Genomic DNA, 15,388 nt, shown 5'->3' on the forward strand with positions numbered 1-15,388 from the left:
AATATCAAGCTTGATTAGTTATGGGTAGTAGGGGAAGTAACCGCCGCAATAAGCAAGCTACACCCATGCTTATTTGTTTTACCCAGACTATGTTGTACAGCCCTTGTTGGTTGTTTTTTCTTCTCCCCTGCCGTTGAAGCAGGGAGCTATGCTGGATATGCGTGAAGTATCAGTTTTTTTCTCCCCTGCCGTTGAAGCAGAGAGCTATGCTGGATATGCATGAAGTATCAGTTTTTCTTCTCTCCTGCCGTTGAAGCAGAGAGCCATGCTGGATATGCATTGAAAGTGAAGTATCAGGCACATTTGGTTTGGGGTAGTAACCGCCGTAACAAGCCAGCTACTCCCCGCTTTGTGATTGTGAATCCTTTTTTCTTCTCCCCTGCCGTTGAAGCTATGCTGGATATGCGTGAAGCATCAGTTTTTTCTTTTCCCCTGCTGTAGAAGCAGAGAGCTATGCTGGAAATGCATGATGTATCAGTCTTTCTCCCATGCCGTTGAAGCAAAGAGCTCTGCTGGATGTGTGAAGTATCAGTTATTCTTCTCCCCTGCCGTTGAAGCAGAGAGCTATGCTGTATATGCATTGAAAGTGAAGTATCAGGCATATTTGGTTTGGGGTAGTAACCGCCGTAACAAGCCAGCTACTCCCCTCTTTGTGAGTGCAAATCCTTTTTTCACATTTCCTCTTGCTGTTGAAGCTTAGAGCGATGTTGGAGTCACAGTAAGCATGTGTATGTTTATTGAATAAGGGTATTGTGTCCAGGCAGTAGCCATCATTCTGGCGAGTCACCCACTCTTCATTGGCGGCCTCTTGACTTTATGGATCCACAGTGTTTATCCCACGCCCCTTTGAAGACCTTCACAGTTCTGGTCTTCACCACTTCCTCCGGAAGGGCATTCCAGGCATCCACCACCCTCTCCGTGAAGAAATACTTCCTGACATTGGTTCTGAATCTTCCTCCCTGGAGCCTCAAATCGTGACCCCTGGTTCTGCTGATTTTTTTCCTATGGAAAAGGTTTGTCGTTGTCTTTGGATCATTAAAACCTTTCAAGTATCTGAAAGTCTGTATCATATCTCCTCTGCTCCTCCTTTCCTCCAGGGTGTACATATTTAGATTCTTCAATCTCTCCTTGTACGTCATCCGATGAAGATCCTCCACCTTCCTGGTCGCCCTTCTCTGTACCGCTTCCATCTTGTCTTTGTCTTTTTGTAGATACGGTCTCCAGAACTGAACACAGTACTCCAGGTGAGGCCTCACCAAGGACCTGTACAAGGGAATAATCACTTCCCTTTTCTTACTCGATATTCCTCTCTCTATGCAGCCCAGCATTCTTCTGGCTTTTGCTATCGCCTTGTCACATTGTTTCGCAGACTTCATATCATTAGACACTATCACCCCAAGGTCCCTCTCCTGCTCCATGCACATCAGCCTTTCCCCCCCCCCATCGAATACAGTTCATTCGGATTTCCACTCCCCATATGCATGACTTTGCACTTCTTGGCATTGAATCTCAGCTGCCATATCTTCGACCACTCTTCCAGTTTCCTTAGATCCCGTCTCATTCTCTCCACTCCTTCCGGCGTGTCCACTCTGTTGCAGATCTTAGTGTCATCCGCAAAAAGACAAACCTTACCTTCTATCCCGTCCGCAATGTCGCTCACAAAGATATTTTTCGCCTGCGTCCCGCCCGTGGAGCTGACCGAGCACGATCCTGTAGGCGCTGGGAGAAGGGCCGCGCAGCCGGCGCAGGACCCATCGGGGTAAGGCCTTAATTTCTCGCCCTACCTCCGACGGCACCGCACCGGCCACCTGGCTTTTCGACGCCACCAAGCACCCGATTTTTACTTACCTTCAGCAGGCCTCCCCTTGCTTCCCATAGCCGCTACGAGTCAGTCGCACGCCCGATGACGTCCGAGAAGAGCGACTAAGGCGGGGGATTTAAAGAGCCGCATCAGCTAAAATCGCCCTTTCGCCTGCGTCCTGTCCGTGGAGCTGACCGAGCACGATCCTGTAGGCGCTGGGAGAAGGGCCGCGCAGCCGGCGCAGGACCCATCGGGGTAAGGCCTTAATTTCTCGCCCTACCTCCGACGGCACCGCACTGGCCACCTGGCTTTTCGACGCGACCAAGCACCCGATTTTTACTTACCTTCAGCAGGCCTCCCCTTGCTTCCCATAGCCACCACGAGTCAGTCGCACGCCCGATGACGTCCGAGAAGAGCGACTAAGGAGACTGTTCCTCTATAAAACTCAATCTATTTCTAGGCGTCACGCGCCGAGCGTCACGCGCCTAAGGAGCGCGTCAAAGGGGCCTGCCCCTTTGAGCGCCCCTTCGAGCAGCCCCATTAGGCACCCAAGAAGGAATTATAATTTGTGTCCATGCGGCACCTAACCGGCTCCAACTACCATCGTTCCTGCCCAGCACCAATTCCCAGACGACCAGCCCAAAATGATTCTGGTGAAGCACCCAAGCCTGCTGTATGTATGAGCCATTAACGATATAGCTATGAAATTTATACCATCTCTCTGCTAAAGCTATACACTACCCTACCCTCCTAACCCCCCCTATCCCCATTCCCCCTCCGTTACTCAGCTTAACATTTGAATTGGCCTCTCCAAGACCATCACCGCTAGTCTTGCTACTCACTACTACTTTAGCCTGCTTTGTCATTTGCATATCCCTACCGCATTGTTGTTTTGCAAACATACTGATACCCTACCTTTTTATATGTACCTGTATGTTTGCTCCTCGTTGTTTTGCCATATTTTTGCCATCACTCCTGTACCCCCCCTAACCCTGTTACTAGCTTTACACCACCGTGCAACAATGCCTCCTTTCCTTGGACATTGTACCGTAACATATCAAACAGAAATCCACCCATACAACCACCTTTTATCCACGCAGCAAACCACACACCACAAAACCCCTCAAAAAAACAGAAGACTCATCCCCATACACACTATCACTCGCACTCAAGCCATTAGCCTATCTCTTATGTCCATCATCCTATTTAATGCACAATCTCTTCAAAAGAAAACCCATCTTCTACAAGACATTCTCACAGACTCTAATCCTGAAATATGCGCTATCACTGAAACCTGGTTCAAACAACAGGACACCCCCCTTATCAACCAATTACCCGTAGATATCTATGATATTTTCTCAATCCCAAGGAAAAAGAAGAGAGGAGGCGGTTTACTCCTAGCTGTAAAAAAAGACCTCCAGCTCTTGGCCCATAAATGTGACATACCACATCAATATGAAATTGGCTTCTTCAAGTCAAAATCACTCCAACTATGTCTCATCTATACCCCCCCTGGTCTACTCGAGAAAGATTCATCACCCCTTATCGAATTCTTCGCAAACGCACTATCACCTGACCTTCCCACGATCCTCCTAGGAGATTTCAATTTGCACGTGGATACCTCACCACAGTCACCCGCCTGTGAAGCTTTCCTGTCCTCACTCGAAGCTATGGGCTTCCAACAGATAGTAAACTCCCCCACACACAAAGCTGGCCACACCCTTGACTTGATCTTCATCAACTCCTCCATCAGTGTGAACAGTCCACCATTGTGTACACCAGTACCATGGTCTGATCACTCCCTGATCAAGACCTTTCTTTCACTTCCTCAAAGCTCTTTGTCTGCGCCCCGTCAACCCATATCCTTCAAATTTCGCAAACCCTGTGATGTAGAAACCATCACTCTTGCATGCTCAGACATAGACAAACACATTGACCTTTCATCCCCAGATAATGCATTCTCCTCCTGGGTGAACTGTACGCTCAGCATTGCCAATAATCATTGCCCCCTAGTAACAAAGACTATCAATCCCAATCGCAAAAATAGAAAACCTTGGTACACACCTCTCCTCAGAAATCTCAAAACCCTACTCAGAGCCTCCGAAAGGTCCTGGCGCAAACACCAATCCCCTGCCACCAAAACCCTCTACTATCAACGCATGCATGAATATAGAAATTCCATCCTGCATTCCAAACGGGATTACTACGCCAAAAAAATAAATGGTCTGCAATACAACCCCAAGGCCCTTTTCACCATGGTTGCTGACCTGACCTCTCCCATACACACACAACAACTAGCTAACTCCTCCACAAATCGTTGCAACGAACTAGCTCTATTTTTTAAAAACAAGGTATCTTCCATCACAGCACAGTTTTCGCACAATAACCTCAATATCTGTCTTCCCAATATCAACTCTCCAGTCTCCCTTTCATTGTTTGAGTCCGCTTCCTCCTTAGAAGTGGAGAACATACTAAAGAAAATGAAACCATCCACTCACCCCTCTGAAACCATCCCCTCTAAACTCCTACTATCCATACACAATGTGATCGCCAAACCCCTCTCAAATATTCTCAACTGTTCACTAGAGCATGGCACCGTCCCAGACTTTCTGAAACAAGCAATTGTGAAACCTCTACTTAAAAAATCCAACCTTGACCCCAACACTCTTTCTAATTACAGACCGGTGTCCAATCTACCCCTCCTAGCTAAAGTTCTTGAAAAGCTAGTGAACTCACGTCTATCCGATCACCTTGAACAGAACAACATCCTCCCTTCCACCCAATATGGTTTCAGGAAACACTTAAGCACTGAAGCTCTGCTCCTCTCCCTACACGATACCCTTATCAAAGGAATCGACTCAGGATCCTCCTATCTCATCGCATTACTTGACATCTCAGCTGCGTTTGACACAGTCAATCACGATGTCCTACTCAACATTCTCAGAAATATTGGGATCACAGGCAAGGCCATTGATTGGATTCAATCTTATCTCCAGAATCGCTCTTTCACTGTCTCAATGGACAATAATGAATCTGAGCCCATCAGTCTTCCCCAAGGTGTACCCCAAGGTTCCTCACTCTCATCTACGCTTTTTAATATATACATGCTTCCCCTGACCACGCTTCTCACTAACCTGCATATCAAACATTTTATTTATGCTGACGACGTTCAGCTCATTTTCCCATTCTCTGACTCCATCCAAACTGCTTTACATAGCTGGGAATCCTGTCTTTCCTCAATCAACCAACTCCTAAAGGACATGCACCTTGCTCTCAACTCTAACAAGACTGAGCTTTTAATCATATCGAATAGACAACCACTCCCTGACATCCCTCTTGCTTACTCAGCTACCAACTTCCCTTCGCACACTCGCAACTTAGGAGCTATTATTGATAATCACCTCTCATTCAAACCATTCATCAAATCCATAATAAAGGATTGCTATTTTAAACTTCAAACAATAAAGAAACTCAGATCCCTACTACACTTCAACGATTTCCGCACAGTCCTCCAGGCTATTATTTTATCGAAGCTCGACTACTGTAATGCACTCTTACTCGGCATTCCTGCATCACACACCAAGCCCCTTCAACTCCTACAAAATGCCTCCGCTCGGATATTGTCAAACACAAAAAAAAGAGACCACATCACCCCCACACTTATTCAACTACACTGGCTCCCTATACAGTCACGAATTCTTTACAAAACACTCTCGATCATTCATAAGAGTCTAGTAAATTCTAACCTGAACTGGATTAACCCCCCCATCTCACCCCGTTCCTCCAATAGACCCACCCGCCCAGCACTCCAAGGAACACTCCATGCCCATTCTATCAAATCTTTTAAACTCTCCTCTACTATTAACAGAGCCTTCTCTCTTGCCGCACCCACCTTATGGAACTCACTGCCCCATGATATTCGAATAGAGACTTATACCCCCATTTTCAAAAAGAAACTTAAAACCTGGCTCTTTCGGCAAGCCTACTCCATTTCACCCCCTATTACATAAACCCCCATGTGAATTGTTAGATTGATATCCTGGTATGAACGCCTTTATGTCTGCTGATTCTGTACTGTGTACTTTCATGTCTATAGTTCTAGTTATAATTATTATAATCAGCATCTCCCCATTGATGCTTGTTATATCTAAGGGCTCCTCCCGAAGATTATCTATATGTTACTGAGTTCACCATCTTTATTTGTTATATGTAAGGGCAATGCCCAAAGTTTTATGTTCACTGTGAACCGATACGATGTGCGAACGGATATCGGTATATAAGAAATGTTAAATAAATAAATAAATAATAAATATTGAACAGGACCGGTCCCAACACCGATCCTTGCGGTACACCGCTTAACACCACTCTCTCTTCAGAGAGAGCGGTTTTAAGTGCCTACAGACTGCTTCGTGTCAAGACAGAAACTTTGGACAGGCAGTTCTTCAAAGCTTATTTGATTCCTTCAACTCGATCCTCCACTCTTGCAACTGATGTGCAAAAATAAGATAAGCATATGCAGCCTTCAGCCTGGGACTCCCCAATTGTCTGGCAGCTATTATCCTGCTTGTCCATGGAGAAAGCTAAGAGGTCCATATTCAAAGCAACATTTTGAATATTGGGGCATTTATCTGGCTAAATTATAGAAGGATTAAAAAAAAAAAGGGCATTTCAGACTGGGCCCAATTTTTGTTTGAAATACTTAAGCTAGTGGGATAACTTTAGACTTGCTTTAGAGCAGGTCTGAAGTTTTCTGGCCAGATATCTTCACGGATACCAGTTAAGTGGAAAGTTATCTGAATAGGTGGCACAATTAATTTTTTTAAGTGCTTTTTGGGCCTGTGGCTCAATTCCCATATCCCTTTTCCCATAAGTTATACATGGCCAAGCCGAGCTATGCACTCGCACCCCCCAGGTCAGTACCCTCCCCTTTCCTTGTTTTGGGTTTTTTTTTATATAAACTTGGGCCTCACCACCCCTTCCACAAGCTCTGTAACCCCGAGCCACCATCCTCTCCCAGCCAGGAGTGAAGTATTCATTTACTTGCTTCCGGTGCTTCCAGCGCTGCTGTGACAGAAGTGCAGGATAAATCAGCATGCTGCGGAGATAGCATGGGAGGGGCAGGAATCGTAGTCAGCGTGCAGTGGCGATACCTAGGGGCGAATTTAGGGCCCATGATTTCAGAGTTCCCGAAGAAAGCCCCGATGCATGGTCCCTGGCCAAAAGACTGTCGCTGCTCTGGCTGGGCTACGCTAAGTTCAGAGGTCATATAAAATTGGAGAAACATCTTTGGTGGTCGCACATGAAGGCTCAACGATACCCAATTCCCAGACCCGGAAGCCCCAAATCAGCAGGAGGGAAAAACTGCCAGGTCCAAAATGGTAGCTTCTCAGATTTAGATGCCTGATTAATTGGCTACCTACTGCAGAAGCAGGAAGGAAGGGGAAGACTGATGTGAGATCACAACTCCACAGCCCCACAACACTATTTAGCACTTAAGGAATTATGAGAAATTTCACAGATATATCCCATGGATGGGGAGAGAAACTGACCAGAACACATTTGCCCATAATGCCAGGAGGTCAAGATTCCTTGGATTTTCCCCATTAAAAAGAAGAAAGCCAAGGAATTTGATTTAAAAAGTCCAGAGGCTGGTTTTTTTTCAGTCCAGAGAGAACATCTTCCCTTCCCACAGAGCCAGCTAAAACCGAGTTTCAGAATATATGTATAAAATATTCATACACACACACGCCGTGCAAGAGACTAAATCAAAACCCTTTTATTGCACAAGGGCCGAATACAGCGTGTAACAGTATGGCATGGCCATCAGCACCTCTTCAACCGTAAGACCTTCCACGGATTCCCTGGAAGATTTACAGGCTTTTATGTTCAGCGCTCTGAAGGAGGATTTAAAAAAAGAAATTCCTACAAAAGTCACCTTAGTCCCAGCATACAACTAATCCTTTTTGACTCCCTCCCTTGTCGTAGAGAGGGCTGCACCCCTGTTCCACATCTCTGTGTACAACAGGGTCCCCAGGAGGACAAAGCCGGAGCCGACCCAGTGCCAGGCCGTGAAAGGGTTCTGGAAGTACAGGATGGAGATGATGAGGCTGACAAACTTGCGCAAGGTCACCACCAGGGTCACGGTGAGGGAGGTGCACTCTGTCGTGAGGATGAACACCGCCCGAATGCAGATGTACCTGCAGAGTGGGTTAAGGGCAACACAGAATAGAAAGCTATAAAGGAAGCTCCTTCATCTCACCCTTGTCTGGGCTGCTTCCTTCCCCTGTACAAACGGGCTGCCAGGTTTGAAAAGAAAATGGTGCAGTAAGCCCTTCCTGCCCCGACACAGGTTAGAGAAAAGACGCACAAGGCCAGACTTGCCCCAGCTGAATCTTTTCTACCACAGATTCTGCTTGCATAAGTTTGTCTTTTGCAAAAGTTGCAGGAAATAAAAGCCTTGAGAGAAAAATGCGTTATTCCTAAAATATGTAAGCAAACTGATCGGCAAAAGTTCTAAATTATGTACATAAAAAGCACAGAGGCATATTTTTTCAACCCAAATTTTGCCCAAACCATAAATCTGGCCCTTAATATCTGTCCAGAGGAAGGAATACACTAGATGCTACCAGAAGCTCATGTAACCAAACTGTTCTTATTACTACAATGACTTCCATGGGAACAGACAAAGGGACTGAAGCAGCACAAGGAAGCACCACAGGAAGAAACCTGCTAGCTCTAACTGAGCTATTAGAGGTGTTTACACAGAGAGGAAATCTTGGAACATGCTCTTCTGACTGGTTTTGCTTTTACGCTATCCAAACTGCATTACAACAGGCAACACGACGGGATGCGACAGGAGAAAACATTTAGCACCCGAGTGCCTTTGCTGTTGCTCTGTTCTGAACTTCTCGCCATATCCACACTGACAGCAGTAAGCTGCAGATGTGTGTCTGCATTCCTGCCTCCAGGCTCATGGCTTTCCCCAAACCGTAATCCAACACACACATGAAAGACTTTTGAAGGTCAACCTGCAAAATCCTTTGGTCCAAGTGAATGACTGGCGCTAAAGAAAGCAGATGGATTATGATCATTACTGATGCACCCCAAACCAAAACTAGCTCTACTCTTTGGTAAAAGCTGCCGTCACTTAGATTGGCTCCTGTCTCTCTACCACCAAGCACAGCACTGAAGATTAGGAACAACTGAAAAGATACTGGGTAATAACATTCATTAGCAGGTAAATCCACATGACAGGTATCTTCAACCCCAAGACCGGTTCATGAAACGACTCTGCAAGGAAAGACAGAATAATGTTAGCTTGGCTTTTAAACAACTGGAAGGCTAGGATTATAACAAGGACTTCTGTTTTGTTCACGTGGGATGACTGGGGTCTCTTTGCTCCCCCAGTCATCCCACGTGGGTAAACCAAGTCAACCACCCCAATCTCTAACCAGGTTCTGTGGAATAACCCACCCCCAGATTTTCCCATTAGAATCCCCGAATAAAGCTAAGGCACTCTAGTGAGGTCCTGTGGCAACAAACAGAGAGGCAGCCTCCTCCACTGCTAGCCCCAGCCGGCAGATGTCACTGCCAGAGCAGTGCTGGATATTAAAAAGAGTGCAGCCCACTGAAGTGCCTTTTCTAAAAATACAGAGAAACGGACAGCCTTTTTAAAAATGTGTGCAGATGTGTAATGTACACTCATGATCTACTGAAAATCACCATTTTATAAAGCTGCTCATCCAGAACAAAGTGTTCACTTCTTGACAAGACAGTGTCAGGAGGAAAGAGGAAGCATATTCCTGACACTACAAGTCAGGGTCAGCTGAGGCTGTGTGACTTGACAGCTTTTGCCATGCCTCTCTCCTGGTGGCCATCTTTTGTATCCTTAGCTCAGAGTCTTGCTTCTGGGCCTTTCCCTTGGTCATCTCCTGCCTTGCAATATATGTCAGGCCCCCATAACTTTTCACCACCAGGTCTAGCCTGCAGATACACTAAGGCTTTTTCCCCCCCCGATACAAAATCTGAAAAAAGCATTGAGCACACCTGGCATTAAAGCCACCACCTCCCCTGTGTGATCTAGCAACTGCACCACGCTCCCTTCCTTTCCATTTAGACTGTAAGCAGAGAAGTCCTTAACGCATCAAAACTCCATCATATAACCTGTATTGATTTATCTAGGTTTACTATTATCTCCAAATTAAAAAAAACAGATGTGTGCAGAAGCATTGTTAGCAGCAACAAGTGGGTATGTGTATATGTAATAGGAGGAGGGAATGTATCACTACCAAAACAAAATGTACAAAAGCAACCACAATTAACTGCAAAGCATTCAAAATGAAACTAATTGAGCCAACTGCAGGAAGGCCTGGGCACTCACAGACACATCTTGTTATGCAAACCACCGCTTGACTGGAGAAATGTACTGAAACCACCACCCCAGAAATCTCTGAAAAGGTGCGAGGAAGGGAGGAAAGCTCAGAGGGGAGGCTGTGGAGGGCTTGCTTTTGCTTCTAAGTAGCAGGAGTTGAAAGATATTCTGCCTGGAAGTGCAAATCGACCTGGAATGTATCCGCTTACCAGACTGGCTGAAGAGAAGTGCATGATTATAGATATCGGGAGCGAAGAGCAGGAAGCCTGGCAGAGGTAGGAAGTGCTGTATGGAGAAAGAGGAAAGAAAGATTCAAATCAATACCAGGAATAACATCCTCAGCACTGCCTATGGGGATGGGAGAATGGACTACTGGGTAATCCCAACCTGCCAGGTAGCATCTCAGCATGGCCGACTCAAAAGCTGGCTATGCTGAAATAAGCCTGCTCTATGCGTTGGGTGTAGAGTGCTAACATGGAGCATTCTGCAGCCCCTGTGCATGGAGACTCACTTATGGGGACAGAGGTGCCCCCTCTCCTGCCGGAATCACAGCAGGTAACACACAGCTCTCGAACAGGGTCAGCAGGAGGCTGAAATGTTGGCATGAAATTAATGAGAAGGGAACTTTATATTAAACAGTTATTTTTTCCTTTCAAGCCTTCACAATAAAATATGTTATGCTAAATGCTCATGGGGAGAAGGGGTAATTTAAACTTTTAAGCCAAGCAAGATGGAACATCCATATGATGTTACCAAAACTCACAAATCTGAAGTACGTTGTATTCACCCAGATTCTCTGTCTGGCTCAGCAGATTCCACCTATTCCGTTCAACTCCAGCTCAATAGAATTGCTCTCTACTGGGCTACGGTGCCAGGTTCTTCATGCACAACTAACCGGGATTTTTTCCCATCGCAACAGTCCTCGGTTGGGACCACAGATCACAGCTCCCCTCTGGGACATGACTAATGTGCAACGTAAGCCTGACCATGAGATGTCGCTGTGGAACAGTGACTGGGTCCGAGCTCCAAGGGGCTGCGAGCACTGCTTCTGCAACCATCAAACCAGCCCCCCGCGTCCAAATTCTTTTTTTTACCCTCCAGTGAATTTACAGCTTGGGAAAGGTAGGAGTGTGCTAGTGAAAAGAGATGCAACCCGAGTGGTCCCTTAATGCCCAAGAACTGCAGAAAATGGGAGTCTCTCCTACTAACGGCAACTGTTGGAATTTGTGGATTTTCAGACCAAGATTGTCTCTCTTTCAGAGTACAGAACTGGTAGAGAATGCAACACTTCCAGGTCTCCGCCAGTCCAGGCCTTGAACCTTGACGGCTACAGATATGGAAACCAGAGTAGTGGTGAGGGGAGGGGGAAGTATCTTGCTTCAGTACAAGATAAGGACGTCTGAGCTACAGACATCGCCTTCTCTCAATAATGGGGCTATCTATACACACAGCTCTACAAATGTCACAGTTAAAATTAATCCGCTGTGTTAATAAGACTGAGGCACAGTGGACCGTCCATGGCTAAGTTGACTAGATCCGCAAACCATGGCCAATGTGGCCACTCCAGGGCTACCAACATCGCTTCACCTGGATGCCTCTCTATTTGTCGTAACACCTTGCTTACCTGAGGCCAAGGAGGAAACACATAAAGCAGAACCTCCCGAGGCTAAGCCAGCATGAGAGCATCGACTCCCTCGGCCCTGTGCTCTCTTCTCCGATTGAAAAACTGAGCCGCTTTTGCATTGAGACGAGTCACCATTAGATCCACATGGGGACAGCCCCACCTCTCATGGATGAGCTGCATCGCTGCCTCGGACAGCTCCCACATGATACTCTGACTTAGAATCTACTTGGACGTTTTCCACTTCTGCGATGTAGGACACTGCTATCCGCTCCACGTGTTGTTCTGCCCAATGAACCAGCTCCTGAGCCTCCTGGACCACTGCTCGACCTTTGGTTCTTCCCTGCTGATTGATGTAGGCTACAGTCGTCTCATTGTCCGACAGGACCTTGCACTAACAGCAGAAACACAAGTAAAGCTAAATGCACTGCTCTGGTCTCTAACTGATTGATAGACCAGGAGGCTTCCTTTGCAGGCCAACTACCCTGAGCAGACTGCTGTTAACACATCGCTCCCCATCCAGACAGGCATCAATAGTAAGAATTACTCAATCCAGAACCTCCAGATGGACACCACAAAGCAGACTGTAATCCAGCAGCCACCAGGACAGACTGTCCTGTGTAATTTCCTCGAGCGGCAAGGGAAGCTGGAATTCCTCCGAAAGTGGATTCCACCGAGCCAACAAAGCTTTATCCAAAGGTTTCATATGCACAAAGACCCACAGCAACTAACTCCAGAGTTGAAGCCATCGAACCCAGAATCTGCAAATAATCCCCGACTCTGGGCACCGGTAACCCCAATAAGCACCAAATTTGACCCTGCCCCTTCGGAACACTCTCCTCCGTAAGAAACACCTTGCCCCTCCAAGAGTCGAATCGAGCTTCCAGATACTTGAGGGACTATGACGGCACCAAGCGACTCTTTGCTAAATTTACCACCCAGCTGAGTGACTCCAGAGTACTGATCACCTTCTGCACTGACCCACGACAAATGTCCTCCGACTTTGCCCTGATGAGCCAATCGTCCAGGTAAGGATGCACCTGCACTCCTTCGCAACATAACACCGCTGCTACCACTACCATAATCTTGGTGAATGTACGAGGTGCTGTGGCCAACCCAAAGGGAAGGGCCTGAAATTGAAAAAGTTGACCCAGCACCATGAATCGCAGAAACCTTTGATGATTTAGCCGGATGGAAATATGCAAGTACGCCGCCGTCAAATCCAGAGAAGCCAGAAACTCTTCCTTGCACACCACTGCTATTACCGACCTCAGGGTCTCCATTCGGAACCTTGGGTCCTTGAGCGCTACATTTACCCACTTCCAAGTCCAGAATTGGGTGAAAAGTGCCTTCCTTCTTTGGAACAATGAAGTAAATGGAATACCTTCCTTTGCCTCGTTCACCCTGGGGGACTGGAACCACTGCCCCTAACGTCCAGCATCTCTCACAGCACATGTTTGTTTGAAGACCTGCAGGGGGGAGGCTAGAAACAAGTCGCGGATGGGCTGAGAAAATTCTAATGTGGAACCATCTCTTATTACGCTGAGGACCCACTGATCCTGAGTAATTGCAGCCCACTCCCCATAAAATCGTACCAAGTGACCCCCTATAAAAGGAACAGCAGAGTGGACCAGCCTCGCCTCATTGTGAGGACTTAGGCCCCTTGTGGAGGCTCTGAAGGGCTTTTGGCCTCCTTGAAAAGACTGACCTTAGGGAGAAAACTGTTTCTGAAGACCTGGAACTCCTCTCACTGGTGCAAGACCTCTTACTGTCTCAAAAACGGGACAGAGCCTGAAAAAAACCGCTTGCCCTTAGGCTTATCCTCTGGCAACCTATACACCTTATTCTCGCCCAGAACTTTCATCAACTGCTCCAGGTCCTCCCCAAATAAAAGGCATCCCTTGAAAGGCAGAGAATCCAACTGGGACTTAGATGACACATCTGCTGACCAGTTGCGCAATCATAACAACCGTCTGGCTGACACAGCGGACTCCATAATCCAAGATGAAGTTCTCACCAGGTCATACAGAGCATCTTCAACATACGCCACCATCGCCTTTAAGCAGTCAGCGTTAAATGCCTCGTTACCAGACCTCACCTGACCATCCTGAAGCTGCTGCACCCGACACAGACAAGTTCTCTGCAAAACTGAAGCAGATGGCCGTCCACAAGCTCAGCTTTCGATCCTACACATCAAAGCCGCGGAACCCGCAACTGGGATAGTCTTCTTTGTTACCGCAGACACCGCAACATCCACTTTTGGAAGGGAAACCTTCTCTAATGTCTGCTCAGGCAAAGGATAAAGTCTCACCATCGCCCTTCCCACTTTCAAGCCGGCGTTGGGAGCACCCCACTCCCGATCCACCAACTTCTTCACAGACTTATGATATGGGAAGGCCCTCTCAGGACCCGTATGCCCATCCAGGTCTGCCTCTTCCATATCTAAGTCTTCTTGCGGAACCTTCAGCCCAAGCTCCTCTAGAACCTGAGAAATCAAAGGCCCTAATTCCTCCTTACAGAACAAGCAGACCACCTTAGGGTCATCCCCTTCAGGAACCGGGATCTCCTCCAGATCATCTCCCTGAACCGTGCCAGCTGCATGCGAATCAAACCCCTGGTCCTGCAACAGCAATGCCCCAGATCCCCTTGAGCCCCCTCTGACTCATCACCAGATGGATTAGGACCCAAACACTAAACCATCAAAGGCCACTTATTCTGAGACTGCTCTGGTCCGGAACCTAACTCCAGTCCCTCGGAAGGTCGGGTCTGGGTCCTCAGCTCTGCCTGCTGAGCTAAATAAGCCTCATGCAGCAGCAGGAAAAAATCTGCTGAAAAAGGCCAGGAAGCAGCAGGCAACTTCTGAAAGATCCCAGCTACAGAGAACCCAGCAACAGACAGATTGGAAGCATCTACCCCATCTACCCTCCCCTGCTCCTCCACAGGGCTCGAGCAGACCAGGGAAAGCCTTGGAGGCAAATCCCCACCCCCTCTTCTGTTGGCACGGCCAGCACCGCATGATAATCCAAAATGGCCACTATTCCTGTGCCAACAGAGACAGAGGCCCCGACCTGCTCCGATCCCCAGCATACAGGGCAAATTCTACAGGAGACCCTCTACTCTTTTTTTGTGGCCACCCAGCCAATGGAAAGCCCTTCTCCACCAGAAACACAAGCAACATACAAATCGATACTGCTCAGATGCTCTGGTGCAGAGCCACGCACCATAATCTACTCAGCAGGAAAACCCTCAACTAAAACTTGTCAACGCAGCCAACGCCACAGGACAGGCAGAAAAAAAAATCCCTCCTCCGGCCGCCAACACCGCAAAGACAGAGAGCAGTCCCCTCAACTCACTGAGGCCTCCCACTCCTTACCTCAGTCTCACTTGTCTTTTTTTTTTTTTTTTTCAGAAAACTTTAAGAAACTTTAACAAACTTCCCTTAGCATGGAACATAGGCCCAGCACCACATAGGAAGATCAGCCAAATAAAAAAAAAAAAAAAAGAAAAGGGACAGTCTGAGAAACCCAGTCATCCTGAGCCCACAGTTGCCTCAGCAGCCTTGTGAAAGGGAGGGATCGGGACCACCAGATTTACT

The 15,388-nt window shown here is 47.3% G+C and overlaps 1 protein-coding gene across 1 annotated transcript in view; it reads right to left on the minus strand.

Annotated features, from left to right (window-relative positions):
• Window positions 1–7,552: 7,552 nt before the first annotated feature.
• Window positions 7,553–15,388, minus strand: part of SLC35B4 (solute carrier family 35 member B4) — a 55,134-nt gene continuing 47,298 nt past the window's right edge. The window contains exons 8-10 of the mRNA XM_029615243.1: window positions 10,382–10,457; window positions 9,016–9,091; window positions 7,553–7,998 (exon numbers count right to left, since the gene is read on the minus strand). Of these exons, the coding sequence (XP_029471103.1) occupies window positions 7,755–7,998; window positions 9,016–9,091; window positions 10,382–10,457 (396 nt within the window). The 3' untranslated portion in view covers window positions 7,553–7,754. The remainder of the gene's footprint in view (window positions 7,999–9,015; window positions 9,092–10,381; window positions 10,458–15,388) is intronic.

This window comes from Rhinatrema bivittatum, chromosome 9 (assembly GCF_901001135.1).
Source record: "Rhinatrema bivittatum chromosome 9, aRhiBiv1.1, whole genome shotgun sequence".
In the NCBI taxonomy this organism is placed as follows: domain Eukaryota; kingdom Metazoa; phylum Chordata; class Amphibia; order Gymnophiona; family Rhinatrematidae; genus Rhinatrema; species Rhinatrema bivittatum.